Source organism: Hylobates moloch, unplaced genomic scaffold (assembly GCF_009828535.3).
Source record: "Hylobates moloch isolate HMO894 unplaced genomic scaffold, HMol_V3 SCAFFOLD_21, whole genome shotgun sequence".
Taxonomy (NCBI): Eukaryota; Metazoa; Chordata; class Mammalia; order Primates; family Hylobatidae; genus Hylobates; species Hylobates moloch.
This window is the reverse complement of record NW_026652296.1, coordinates 32,017,076-32,031,932: the sequence shown is the minus strand read 5'-3', so window position 1 is coordinate 32,031,932 and position 14,857 is coordinate 32,017,076. Positions and strand designations below refer to the sequence as shown.

Genomic DNA, 14,857 nt, shown 5'->3' with positions numbered 1-14,857 from the left:
GGTGACAGAGCGAGACTCCATCTCAAAAAATAAAGAGGAGGTGGAGAAGGAAGACAGCCCAGAGCTGAGCCTAGCTTCCACACTGTTGCCACCCACCACATGGGACTATTTAAATTTTTAAAATTAATTTGTTATTTTATTATTTAATTGACAAATGGGCCAGGTGTGGTGGCACATTCCTGTAATCACAATACTTGGGGAAGCTGAGGTGGGAGGATCGCTTGAGTCCAGGAGTTCGAGATCAGCCTGGGCAACATAGCGAGACCCTGTCTCCACAAAAAATTTAAAAATCAGCCAGGTATGATGGCATATGCCTGTAGTCCCAGTTACTGGAGAGGTTGTGGCAGGAGGATCACTTGAGCCCAGGAATTCAAGGCCACAGTGAGCTAACATGGCGGACTGGACTCCAGCATGGGTGACAGAGCAAGACTTTGTCTCTTAAAAAGAAATTGTATATATTTACGGTGTACATGATGTTTTGATATATGTATACATTATGCAAGCTAATTAACACATGCATTACCTCCCATACTTATTTCTTGTATGTGGTGAATAGAAATTTGCTTATAATCTATTAGCAATTTTCAGGTATCCAATACATTGTTATTAATTATAGTCATTATGCTATATATAAATTTAAGTTTAAATAAAAGCTAAAACAAAAAAATCAGTTTTCACTTACACTAATGTGTTTTAAGCCTCAGTAACCACACGTGGTAGTGGCTGTGTGTTACACAGTGCAGATTTAGGCTGATTTCCATCATTGCAGAAAGCTCTGGTGCTCAGCAGCACTGCCCTAAAGCATAGGCCTGGAGGCACTACCAGGAGGTGTTTCTTCTTGCAGCCATATAAGAGATGACATAATTAATTTGCAGGGCCGTGGAGTAAGCTCGGTTTTCCTTGTCAGGGTCTGCCCAGTGTTGGTGTAGCTAGATCTTTACTGTGCCTCTTGGGGTAAATAGTGCCAAAACACGGCTGCCAAAGTGCTCTGCTTAATAAAGGGTGAGGAGTTTGACTTGAGCAATGAGGAAGCTCAGGTATGAGAGGAGCCAGGGAGCATGGGCTTCCTATAGAGAAAATGGGGGGAGTGTCACCCCCAACGCTGTGGCAAAAAAACAGAGGGACCTTGGGGCAAATGGTCATGTTGGATAGAAACTTTTTAGCAGAAACTCAAAAAGTATGTAATATGACTACTGCTCTTATTTCTTTTCTTTTCTATCTTTTTTTTTTTTTTTTTTTTTTGAGACAATCTCCTTCTGTTGCCCAGGCTGGAGTTCAGTGGCATGATCTCGGCTCACTACAACCTCTGTCTCCTGGGTTCAAGCGATTCTCCTGCCTCAGCCTCCCAAGTAACTGGGACTACAGGTGCCCGCGACCACGCCCAGCTAATTTCTGTCTTTTTAGTAGAGACGGGGTTTCACCATGTTGTCCAGGCTGGTCTCAAACTCCTGACCTCAAGTGATCCACCCGCCTTGGCCTCCCAAAGTGCTGGGATTACAGGTTGGAGTCTACTGTTATTTTTAAACTGCAGCAAAGACCCCAGAATCATCAAATGCTCCGTGCATCAGCCTTTTGCATGGAAACCAAAGAAGTGGCTGAGTAGAAAACAGGAGTCGAGTAGCATGAGCAGGAGGCCTGTTGCCATTCACAGAGTGATATTCATGTTGCATGGGGGCCACCTTGGCCTTGTGCCAGGCAATGGGGATGTGACAGTGGCTCAGACAGACCCTCTCCCGCTCACTATGCAAATCACGCAAGCGAGAGTGTGTACACATGGAGAGACACTAGGTGCTCCAGAAACATGAGAGAGAGCTGCTCTTGAGGAGGAGGGGGTCTAGAAAGCTTCCAGGAGAAGGCATGTCTCTGTTGGGCTGTGAGGGAGGCACAAAAGCCACGAGATGAGGTGCGGCATGGGATAAAAGGGGCAGCCAGGCAGGGAAAGGCATGGGCACAGGTTGGGAGTCCTCTGAGTCTTCTGTGGCTCCCCCTCCAGGCCCTGTGGTGCTGGCGAACAGCAGGGCTGCCTTGGCTCTCAGGGGGCTCCCTGAGTGCTGTGCTCCTCGCTGGAGCATCCCCCTTCACATCAAGCCCCTTTGGGGAAATGTGGAGGGAGGGGCTCCCATTCCCATCAGAAGGAGCTGGGGACACCGGAAGGCCCTGGCTGGCCCGCAGCCTGCTCACCTGAGCTCTGTCAGCTTCTTCGCCATGGGCCAGGGCTTGCTCCGCATGGTGGCAATGAGCTTCCTTTTTTCTTCCACCTGCTCCAGGATCCGGGCCAGTTCCTCCTCAGACAGGGACTCCCCACCAGAGGCACTGGAGGCCAAGGAGGATGATCTGGAGGCAGAGCCAGGGCAGAGGCAGAGGGGAGTTGGAAAGGAGGTGGTGTCCTCAGGTGCTGTGGAATGAGCAGGAGCCCACAGGCAAGATGGCACTCCTGCCCCTTGCTCAGAAGCCATCAGTGACTCCCATTGCCTGGCAGCAGAGGCCAAAATTCTATCCTGTAGCCCAGTGCCCTGGAGGGCTGCCTCCCCATCCTCCATTTCTCTGAGTCCTCCCACAAACCACACGCCAGCTCAGTGCTCCCCAACCGAAATACGACACAAGCCACTTACTGTAATGCAAATTTTTCTAGTAGCCACCTTGAAGTGGTAAAAAGCAATGGATTAAAGCAATTTTAATAATACAGTTTATTTAATCAAATATATTAAAAACTGGAATTTAACCTGTAATCAATATAAAATTATTAGAGATATTTCAGTCCTTTAAAAAATACTATCTTCAAAGGTCGGTATTCATTTTGTACTCATACTGCAAGGCTATTCAGATGTTAAACTTTCATCAGATATGCTTAATTTGTATTTATATTTCATAAGTTTATAGGTGAAAAAAGTAGATTTGCCCAAATTGTTTTAGTCATACTTAAAAGATTACCAATAACTGAATCAAGTAGCAAAATATGATTTTCCTTTGATATTTGTATCTGCATTGACAACAGTAGTTAGCCTGTTTGTAGAAGAACTGTTTTGGCTTCAAAGTCAAATCAAATCAGTTTCAAAACTACATCTGTCCAAATTAAGTAAATTCACCAACTCTTATGTCAACTCAGTGGTATTAACATTGAGTTACAATTAAATGAGAAATTCAGTTGCTCAGTCACACTGGCCACATTTCAAGTGCTCAGCAGCCACATGCAGCTAGTGGCTGTCATATTGGACAGCAGGGCTGGGGAGAATTTCCAGCTGGGGACCTCCCCATCTCCCAGATAATACTATGTGCTCAATTGTCACAAAATCTAAGTGTCTGTGTGTGCTCCTTACAGCCTCCAGCCTATTCTGACTCCTTTAGTGATAAAAAATAGTGACTCTCAGCTGAGTGAGATAGCGCCCAGTCGGGTAGGTAAAGGAAAGGACTAAGGAAGGGTTATGGCTGGGCAGCCTGAGTGTGTTTTATAAACAGCAGTATCAGGGTGTGGGCTTGGGTTACTGCAGGTTTTAGAGGCAGGTTTGCAGCAGCCTCAGGGTGTTTTGCTTCTAATTAACTCCTGGGGAGCAAAGGAGAAGTTTTAGGATGCCCTTGAAGGTTGAAAAGCCTAGAACACAGAGATATTTTTTTTTTTTTGCCATACTTCATGTACACCCAATCGATGATATCTCCCTTTGAGTCTCTGCGTAGGGTGTTCCCACAGTTTGGGATGTTGGACATTCAGTCATTGCTTATTTAGATTCCACCTGTTATTCAAAGCCTCACTGGGATGTTCACCTTCTCCATGGAGGAACCCTGATGGCCCACCACCCCAGGAATTCAGCACTCCATCAAGTCCTGTCTTGCATGCATATTGCTTTCTGCCTTGTTTTAGGATTACCAATGCCTATGTGTTATTTCCTCCGCCACACTCTCAGTATCTAGGCAAAAGGAACCTAATGTTTTCATCTTTCTAATGCCCTGGCATGGCCCTCAGCTGAAAATGACATAAATGAGTCTGTGGCCCACTGGGATGGTACAGGCTCCCTCTAAAGTTCAGGGCACCCAGGGCCCATCAACGGTGCATTCACGTTATTTTTAAATGGCCAAGGGCACGATGCACCCTTTACCTCTTTAGTTCATGTCTGGGAGCAACCAGACAGTAGACAAAGGCTCTAACCAAGCCAGGATGGTTGGCATGGTGACAGGAAAAAATCAGTGGCCTTGTTTAAGAGCCTCTCTGTAAAGGTGGAGAGGAAGATGGAGCACCCAACTGGGGCTGTGGGCAAAAAGGATTTGCTACAAACCACCGGGAAAGAACATCAACTCTTCACCATAATCCTAATATTCCCAACTGTTGCAAAAGCCTTCCTATCCTATCACAAGGAATTCTTAAAACAATCTGAGCAACGAATAAGGCATTTATTATCCTCAATGATTGAAAAAGGGAGGCAAAGAGAGAGACACCTATTAAAATTGATAACAAAAACATGAACCCCAAATCTCCACTTTCTGATGCCATAAGCTGGCCCTGTCCACTAACCCACACGTACTAGTTGGTGCTAATGGTAATGGAACAAAGGAGGCAAAACAAATAAAACCTCCAAGCTCCAGAATTTCAGAGCCGGTAGCATCCTTGAAGGTCTCCTAGACCAGTGCCACATTTCCGGAATAGGAAACTGGCCCAGATCCGGAATCCGGAAAGAGGTGTGCTTAAGCCCTCGGATGGTTCCTGAATCCAATTTTGTTCATGTCTCTCAGCTCCTCCTCTTCAAGACCTGGAGTGAGTCACCAGCTGAAATTCAGCTTGTCCCACCCTGCTGCCCTGTCACCTCACCACCCGCGCTCCGCTTCACCAGTGTGCCATGAGACGCTGGAGTGGAGAGCCCGTGGCCACTCCACCTGCGAGGACCCGCGATCTTCATCCCGGTTCTGGGATAAAGAACCCACCGCAGAGTGGGGCAGTGGTAAGGGCTGGGAGACACGGAAGCCAGAGCAAGGGCACGGGCTGCCTCTCACCAGGGAGGGGGACATCAGTCCTTCATGGGGGAAGGAGAAGGGCCGCGAAGGAGCGGGAGCACGCGGAGCGAACGCCCAGAATCAGAGCCACAACACACCTGGGTTTCTTCTGCCGCTTCGACTTCTCCTCCTTCCTCGGAATCTCCTTTTCCTTCTTTGGGGCTGCTGTCTGCTCCTTGAAGGAAGCCCTCTCGTCCGGCTTTCTCCTCCCCTCGCAGGTCCTCTCTGCCTTGCCCCGCTCCTGTTCCCCCAGCTCTTCTCTGTGTCTCCTGCGCCCTGTTTGCTTCCTCCGGGGAGACTCCGGGCTTGGGCTGCCCTCGGCGCGCTCCTTCTGGCTTCGCTGAGCTCCGCGCCTGCCTGGGGTCCCCTCGGCTTTGAGAGCCCGCTTGCTTGAGGATCTCCTTCCCAGCCTATCACCTGCAGGGGCAGGAAAATGGACAGTTCTGGTTCCAACGGCCTCTGGCCCAGGAAAATGTCCCTGGTCGTGAGAAATCAAACGTCCAAGATGATTCCGAGAGCTTGTGAGCTCTGCGGGGCTCAGAACAGGACACCCCAAAATATGGCACCTTGGCATACTGAGTATTTTAAGCGGAAGGAAACTAAGAAAACAGCAGAAGCAGGGAGGTCACTCTCTGGCCTTCTCCCTCCCGTCTCCCTTGAAGACCTGCTGTGACAGGTGTCCTGCCCTGTACCCAAGGAAAGGAAAGGCACACAGAGAGGCCAAGAGGAATCTGAACAAACAGGCCTTGCTACTTCCCCCTGGTTGATTACCATGACATCATACCCTTTTGTCCTCCAATCATACTTCTGCACAACTGTCCATAAAAATACAGTTTTCCGTGTGTGTTTGGGTCTTCGTTTCTGAAGGCTCTTGTGTTCCCTGAAACTTACATTAAATCAAATTGGATGCTTTCATCTTGTTAATCTGTCTTTTGTTATTGGGGTCTCATCCACAAACCTTGCAATGGCTAAGGAAAGAAATCTCTTCTCCCTCTAGGTCCAAAGGCCACCTATTCTGAAAGCTTCTGGTCTGGGTGAGAATGACTGCCTTGGTGGGGGCACACTTTCATCAGTTTTACCTCCAGGAGCCCTATCAAATTTTCACTGTGAGGTCAGGAGTTGGAGACCAGACTGGCCAACGTGGTAAAACCCCATCTCTACTAAAAATACAAAAATTAGCTGGGCATCGTGGTGTGTGCCTATAATCCCAGCTACTTGGGTGGCTGAGGCAAGAGAATTGCTTGAACCCGGGAGGTGGAGGATGTAGTGAGCTGAGATCATGCCACTGCACTCCAGCCTGGGTGACAGAGCCAGACTCTGTCTTTAAAAAAAAAAAAAAAAATTAGCTTCGTGTGGTGGTGCATGCCTGTGGGGGTTGAAGGAAAATTCCCTGATGCTTCCAGCAGGAAAAACAACCATTTTGAAATATGTCCAGAGCATTCTGATCTTAACAAAGGTCTGCTCTTAGGGGAAACTATTTTTGCCAGAGTGAGCCTAGCTGACTGGAGTTTGACTAGAGCATAACTGACCTGGGGAAAGGAAAGTACCCACCTCTAGTCCTTTCAAGCTTTCCTGTCTCACCTGAGGTGGGGAAGGAAGCTGAGAAGCATTTGTGAAGGTCAAAGCCCAGGGGCACAGGCTCACTAAAAGACTGAGATATAGTTATAGAACTATAGAACATTTTTCCTCCCCCCTACACCTTACCACCACATCAATAGGACCCGCGTATAATGTCAGGGGATTATAACAGAAAGAACTGCAAGGCTCAGATTCTATTTAAGAAGGAGTTTTGAGGGAATCCCTAGATGAATAGAGAAAACAGTAGCAAGGGCTTTAGGGGAGATTGAATCATCTGACACCTACAACTACAGCAAACAGTAAACATAGCCTGACTCCTATCCTGTTAAACATAACACTTCACATTAATGGCGTATTCACTGAAGTTCCTTTTTTTCTAGCACATCATCCTCAGTTTCAACAAAAAAATTACAAGGCATACTAGAAGGCAAAAGACATAATTTGAAGAGACAGAGCAAGTACCAGAACCAGACTCAGCTATGACAGAGATTTTGGAGCGATTAGACTGGAAATTTAAAATAACTGATTAGGCCAGGTGCAGTGGCTCATGCCTGTAATCCTCGCACTTTGGGAGGCTGAGGCGGGTGGATCATCTGACGTCAGGAGTTGGAGACCAGCCTGGCCAACATGGTGAAATCCCATCTGTACTAAAAATACAAAAATTAGCTGGGCATGGTGGTGCACGTCTGTAATTCCAGCTACTTAGAAGGCTAAGGCAAGAGAATCGCTTGAACCTGGGAGGTGGAGGTTGCAGTGAGCTGAGATCGTGCCACTGCACTCCAGCCTAGGCAACAAGAGCAAGACTCCATCTGAAAAAAAAATAATAATAATAAAATAAAATAAAAATAACTGATTAATATGTTAACAGATCTAATGGAAAAAATGGACAACATGCAAGAACAGAGGAGTAATGTAATCAAAGAGATTGAAACTCTAAGAAACAGTAAAAAAGAAATGGTAAAAACCAAAAACACTGTAATAGAAGTAAAGAACATCTTCGATGGGCTCATTAGTAGGCTGGTCACAGTCAAGGAAAGAGTCAGTGGGCAGAGGATATGTCAATAGAAACTTCCCAAACTGAAAGCAAAAGGAAAAGACATTTCAGAGATGGAACAAAATATCCCCAAACTTTGGGACAATTTCAAAAGGAGTAACATGTGTGTAATGGGAATGCCAGAAGGCAAAGAGAGAAAGGAACAGAAGAAATATTTGAATTAATAATTGCTAAGAATTTTCTAATATTAATGACAAACACCAAACCACGCATCGAGAAAGCCCAGAGAACATCAAGCAGGATAAATGCCAAAAATTTCCACCTAGGCACATCGTGTTCACACTGCAGAAAACCAAAGACAAAGATAAAATCTTGAAAAAAGCTGGAGGAAAAAACTCACCTTACCTATTGGTATAAAGATAAGAATTACACTAGATTTCTCTCCAGAAACTGTGCAAGTAGGAGAGTAGAGTGATATATTTAAAGTGCTGAAGGAAAAAAAAAGGACAGAATTCTGTATCCATCAAAATTATCCTTCAAAAGTGAGGAAGATAGACTTTCTCAGACAAACAAAAACGGAGATAATTTGTTGTCAGTAGACCTGCCTTGCAAAAAAAGTTGTATTTTATTTTCATTTAGAAACAGGGACTCTGTTGCCTAGGCTGGAGTGCGGTGGTGCCATCATAGCTCACTATAACCTTGCACTGCTGGGCTCAAGTGATCCTCCTGCCTCAGCCTCTCAGCTAATTAAAAAACAATTTTTTTTTAGAGATGGAGTATCACTATCTTGCCCAGGCTGATCTCAAACTCCTGGCCTCAAGAGATTCTCCTTGAGGGAGGCTGAGGCGGGTGGATCATGAAGTCAGGAGTTCGAGACCAGCCTGGCCAACATGGTGAAACCCCATCTCTATTAAAAATACAAAAATTAGCCAGGCATGATGACACGTGCCTGTAATCCTGGCTACTGGGAAGGCTGAGGCAGGAGAATCGCTTGAACCCAGGAGGTGGAGGTTGCAGTGAGACGAGATCGCACCACTGCACTCCAGCCTGGGTGACAGACCAAGGCTCCGTCTCAAAAAATAATAATAAAAAAATAAAGAATAAAATCCTTCTTTTTAAATTCCTAACTGACCTAAAAGATAAGGGTTTGTTTAGGATAATAATAGCAACAGTGTGTTGGATAATCATAGCTTATGGATAAGCTAAATGAATTACAGCAATGTCAAAGAGATGGGAGGGAGATATTGGGAATACCCTTTTATAAAGTACCTGCACTACCCATGAAGAGGTATAGTGTTATTTAAAAGTGGATTTGAATTAGTTAGAAATGCAAATTCTAGAACAAACCTTTCTTAAGAAGTAAAAAGGAAGCAAAATTAATATGCTAACAAAGGAGATAAACTAGAATCATATTAAATGCTCAATCAAAACCGCAAAAGGCAGAAAAAGAGTGGAAGATAAAAATAGGAACAAAGAACAAGGACATCAAAGAGAAACCAGCAAAAAATATGGTAAACATTAACCCAGCTATATCAATAATCATTTTATGTGTAAATAATCTCAGTACACCAACTAAAGAAAGAGATTGTCAGAGAATGGATCAAAAACCAAGACCCAAGTGTATGTTGTCTATAAGAATCCTACTTTAAATATAAACACACTTACAGATTAAAAGTAAAGGGCAGAGAAAGATAACCGTGTTAACCCTGATTATTAAAAAAAAAAAGCTGGAGTAATTGTATTAATTTCAGACAAAGCAGATTTCAGAGCAAGTAAAATTATCAGTGATAAAGAAGAAGCCACCAAGAGAAGGCATGGTGGCTCATGCCTGTAATCCCAGCACTTTGGGAGGCAGAGGCAGACAGATCGCTTGAACCAGGAGTTTAAGACCAAAAAATAAAAAATAAAAAGAAGGTGCATTACAAAAGGGTCAATTCTCCAAGAAGATATAACAATACTTAAAGTGTATGCACCTAACAACAGAATGCCAAAATACATGAGGCAAAAACATAATAGAACTGCAAGGAGAAAGGCTGGGCTTGGTGGCTCACGCCTGTAATCCCAGCACTTTGGGAGGCTGAGGTGGGTGATCACCTGAGATCAGGTGTTCGAGACCAGCCTGGCCAACATGGTGAAACCCCATCTCTACTAAAAATACAAAAATTAGCTGGGCATTGTGGCGCATGCCTGTAATCTCAGCTACTTTGGAGGCTGAGGCAGGAGAATGGCTTGAACCAGGGAGGAGGAGGTTGCAATGAGGAGAGATGGCACCATTGCACTCCAGCCTGGGCGACAGAGTGAGACTCTATCTCAAAAAAAAAAAGACCTGCAAGGAGAAATAGACCAATTCACTACTACAGTTAGAGACTTTAATATTCCTCTATCAACCATTGACAGAACCAGCAGGCAGAAAATAGTAAGGACATAGTTGAACTGAATAGCACTATTAATCAATTGGATTAAATTAATATGTATAGAACATATCATCCAACAACAACAGATTCTTCTCAAGCTCATATGGAACGTTCACCAAAATAGACCACATCCTGGAGCATAAAACACACCTTAACAAATTTAAGACACTAGATATCATACAATATACTCTCTCAGATCACAATGGAACTAGACTAGAAATCTATAACAGAAGGATAGCTGGAAAAGACCAAAATATTTGGAGATAAAACAGCACACTTCTAAATAACACACAGGTCAAAGAAGCCTCAAGAGAATGAAAAAAATATTTTGGACTACATTTAAATGAAAATACAACTGATCAAAATTTATGGGATGCAGCAAAAGCAGTGCTTAGAAAGAAACTCATAGCACTGAATGCATGTATTAGAAAAGAAGAAAGATCTAAAATCAATAAGCCAAGCTTCTACTGTAGAAAACGAAAAAAGAACAAATTAAATCCAAAGTAAGCAGAACAAAAGAAATAATAAAAATTAGAGCAGAAATCAATGAAATTGAACACAAGAAAACGATGGAGAGAAGCATGAAATCATAGAGCAGTTCTTTGAAAAGATTGATAATGTTGATGACCCTCTAGCCAGGCTAACCAAGAACAAAGGTGAGAAAACATACATTATTTATCAATTTATTTTTGAGACAGGGTCTTGCTCCATTGCCCAGGCTGGAGACATAAATTATTAATATCAGAAATAAAAGAGGGATCATCACCATTTATCTCAAGGACATTAAAAAGATAATAAAGGAGGCTGGACACGGTGGCTCATACTGTAATCCCAGCACTTTGGGAGGCTGAGGCAGATGGATCACCTGAGGTCAGGAGTTCGAGACCAGCCTGGCCACATGGTGAAACCCCGTCTCCACTAAAAATACAAAAAAATTAGCTGGGTATGGTGGCAGGTGCCTGTAATCCCAGCTACTCGGGAGGCTGAGCCAGGAGAATCACTTGAACCCAGGAGGCAGAGGTTGCAGTGAGCTGAGATGGTGCCATTGTACTCCAGCCTGGGCAACAAGAGCAAAGCTCTGTCTCAAAAAACAAAACAAAACAAAAAGGATAATAAAGGAGTATTGCAGACAACTTGATGCCTATAAATTTGCTGGCCCAGACGAACTCGACAAATTCATGGAAAAACACAATCTACCAAAACTCACACAAAGCGAAATAGGTAATCTGAATAGCCTATATTTATTAAATAAATTGTCTCGGCAATGAATAACCTTTTAAACAGAAAACACCAGGCCTGGATGATTTCACTGGTGATTTTATCAAATGTTTAAGGAAGAAATAATACAATTTCTTTAGCATTTCTTCCAGAAAATAGAAGCAGACAGAACACTTCCTAACCCATTTTATGACACCAGCATTACTCTAGTACAAAAAACAGACAAAAACATCACACGAAACAGACCTGTATCTCTTATAAACATAGATACAAAAATCCTTAATAAAACAGAAAATTGAATTCAAGAACATATAAAAAGAGTTGTATACCAAGGCTGAATGGGATTTAATCCAGCTATGCAAGACTGGCTCAACATTAGAACATCAATTGATGTAATCCATCATATCAACAGCTAATGAAAAGCAATCACAGGATCATATCAATAGATGCAGAGAAAACATTAAAAAAATACAACACCCATTCATGATAAAAAGAGTTCTCAGCAAACTAGAAATAGAGGGGATAGTTCCTCAACCTGATGAAGAATTGCTGCAAAACCCCTACAACTAACATCATACTCAGTGGTGAGAAACTAGATGCTTTCCCCTCAAGACTGGGAACAAGACAAAGATGTCTCCTGTCACCTATTCAGCACTGTGTTGGAAGTCCTAGATAATGCAGTAAGACAATAAAAGGATATTAACAGTAGACTAAATGGGAACAAAGAAATAAAACTGTCTTTGTTCACAGATAGTATAATTGTCTATGTAGAAAATCTCAAAGAATTGAAAAAAACAAAACAAAATAAACCACAAGAACCTCCTAGAACCAATAAGCCATTTTGTAACAAGGATGCAGGATGCAAGGTTAGTATGTAAAAGTCAATTGCTCCTATATGCCAGCAATGAACAATTGAAATTTAAAATTAAAATCACAACACCATTTATATTAGAACTAAAAAATGAAATACTTGGCAGGGCACAGTGGCTCATGCCTGTAATCCCAGCACTTTGGGAGGCCAAGGCAGTTGGATCAGTTGAGGTCTGGAGTTCCAGACCAGCCTGGCCAACATGGTGCCCCGTCTCTACTAAAAATATAAAAATTATATGGGGGTGGTGGCACGAGTCTGTATTTCCAGCTACGTCAGAGGCTGAAGTGGGAAGATCCCTTGAACTCGTGAGGCGGACATTGCAGTGAGCCGAGATTGTGCCACTGCACTCCAGCATGGGTGACAGAACTCTGTCTCAAAAACAAACAAACAAATAAATGAAACTTATGTATAAATCTAACAACATATGTGTAAGAGCTATATGAAGAAGACTACAAAATTCTGATGAAAGAACTCAAAGACTTAAATAAATGAATGTTCCTTGGAACGAACATGGAACATTCAACATTATTAAAATGTCAATTCTTCCCAGCTTTCTCTATAGACTTAATGCGATCTCAATCAAAATCCCAGCAAATTATTCTGTGGATATTGATAAACTGATGCTAAAGTGTTTGTTCGTTTGTTTGTTTAGAGACAGGGTCTCATTCTGTTGCTCAGGCTGGAGTGCAATGGCACGAATATAGCTCACTGCAGCCTCGAACTCCTGGTCTCAAGCAATCCTCCCACCTCAGCCTCCCAAGTAGCGGGGGCTACAGGCACACACTAACCATGCCCAGCTAATTTTATAATTTTTTTTTTTTGTAGAGTCTCTGTATTGCCTGAGTTGTTCTCAAAGCCCTGGGATCAAACAATCCTCCCAGTTTGGCTTCCCAAAGTGCTGGGATTATAGGCGTGAGCTACTGCACCCGGCCCTGATTCTAAAGTTTATATGGAAAAGCAAAAGACCCAGAATATCCAGCACAATCCACATCAAGACTATAAAGCTCTACTTCATACACATCAACACTATAAAGGTACAGTAATCAAGATGGTGTGATACTGGTGAAAGAGAATTAGATCAATGGGACAGAATAGAGAGCTCAGAAATAGACCCACACAAATACAGCCAACCTTTGACAATGGAGAAAGGATAGTTTTTTCAACAAATTGTACTGTAACAACTGGGAACCCATAGGCCAAAACCAAAAATCTAGATACAGACCTTATGCCTTTCACAAAAATTAACTCCGAATGGATCATAAACCTAAATGTAAAACACAAAGCTATAAAACTGTAAAAGATGACAAAGGAGAAAATTGAAATGACCTTCGATTTAGCAATGACTTTTAAAATACCACACCATAAATGAAAACAAAAATAAAAACAAAGAATACAATACCGAAAGCATGATCCATTAAAGAAAAAAAATTGATGTTTTACTTCATTAAAACTAAAAACTTCTGCTCTGCAAAAGACAACGTGAAGAGAATTTAAAAAAAAAGCCACAAACTAGGAGAAAATATTTGCAAAACATGTATCTGACAAAGGACTTGTATCCAAAATACACACATTAAAATTCAAGAATAAGAAAACAAACAATTAAAAAATGGAGAAAAGATCTGAGCAGACATCTCACCAAAGAAAGTATACAGATGGTAAATAGGCGTATGAAAAGATGCTCAACATGGTATGTCATTAGGGAACTGTGAATTAAAACGCCAATGAAATACTATTACATGCTTATTGGCAACACAAAATGCTATAAAAAATGTAGAACAACAAGAACTCTCATTTATTGCTAGTGAGGATGCAAAATGGTACAGCTACTTTGGAAAACAGTATGGCAGTTTCTTACAAAACTAAACATAGATTGACCATAAAATCCAGCATTTGCACTCCTAGGTGTTAACCCAAATGAGCTGAAAATTTATGTCCCAGAATAAAAGCCTGCACACAAATATTTACAGCCACCTTATTCATAATTATCAAAACTTGGAAGCACCTAAGATGTCCTTCAATAGGTGAATGCATTAAAAAACCGTGGTAATAAATACAATGGAATATTACTCAGTGATGAAACGAACTTTCAAGCGATGAAAAGACATGAGGGAAACTTAAATGCATATTTCTAAGTGAAAGAAGGCAATATGAAAAGGTTATATGCTGTATGATTGTAACTATACAGCATTCTGGAGAAAGAGAACACTCTAGAGACAGCGGAAAAAATGATCAGTGGTTGCTGAGGGTTCAGTAGGAGGGAGAGAGGGTTGAATAGGTGGGCCACAGGACATTTTGGGGGCATGTTATTCGTGTCATACTGTGATGATGGATACATGATATATTATGCATCTGTCAAAACCTATGGAATGTATAAAGAGTGAACTCTAGTGTAAAATATGCACTTTAGTTAATAATGTATCCGTATTGGCCCATCAATTGTAACAAATGCAGCACACCCAATGGGACATGCTAGGAGAAACATTGGGTGAGGGGAGGAAAGAAGGTCGTACATGGAAACTCTATGTAATTTTTTTAATTTTAATTTTTATTTTTTTGAGACAGGGTCTTGTTCTGTCTCCCAGGCTGGAGTGCAGTGGCACAATCTCAGCACACTACAGCCTCTGCCTCCCACACTCAGGTGATCCTCCTGCCTCAGCCTCCCGAGTAGCTGGAACTATAGGCATGTGCCACTGCATGGAGATAATTTTTTTTTTTTTTTTTTGAGACAGAGTCTGGCTCTGTTGCAGTGGTGTGATCTCGGCTCACTGCATCCTCTGCCTCCAGGGTTCAAGTGATTCTCTT

At 42.6% G+C, this 14,857-nt stretch overlaps 1 protein-coding gene across 1 annotated transcript in view; it reads right to left on the bottom strand.

Annotated features, from left to right (window-relative positions):
• Positions 1-14,857, bottom strand: part of TMC2 (transmembrane channel like 2) — a 110,041-nt gene that overhangs the window by 81,693 nt on the left and 13,491 nt on the right. The window contains exons 3-4 of the mRNA XM_032142766.2: positions 5,079-5,397; positions 2,182-2,334 (exon numbers count right to left, since the gene is read on the bottom strand). Coding sequence (XP_031998657.1) covers positions 2,182-2,334; positions 5,079-5,397 — 472 coding nt within the window. The remainder of the gene's footprint in view (positions 1-2,181; positions 2,335-5,078; positions 5,398-14,857) is intronic.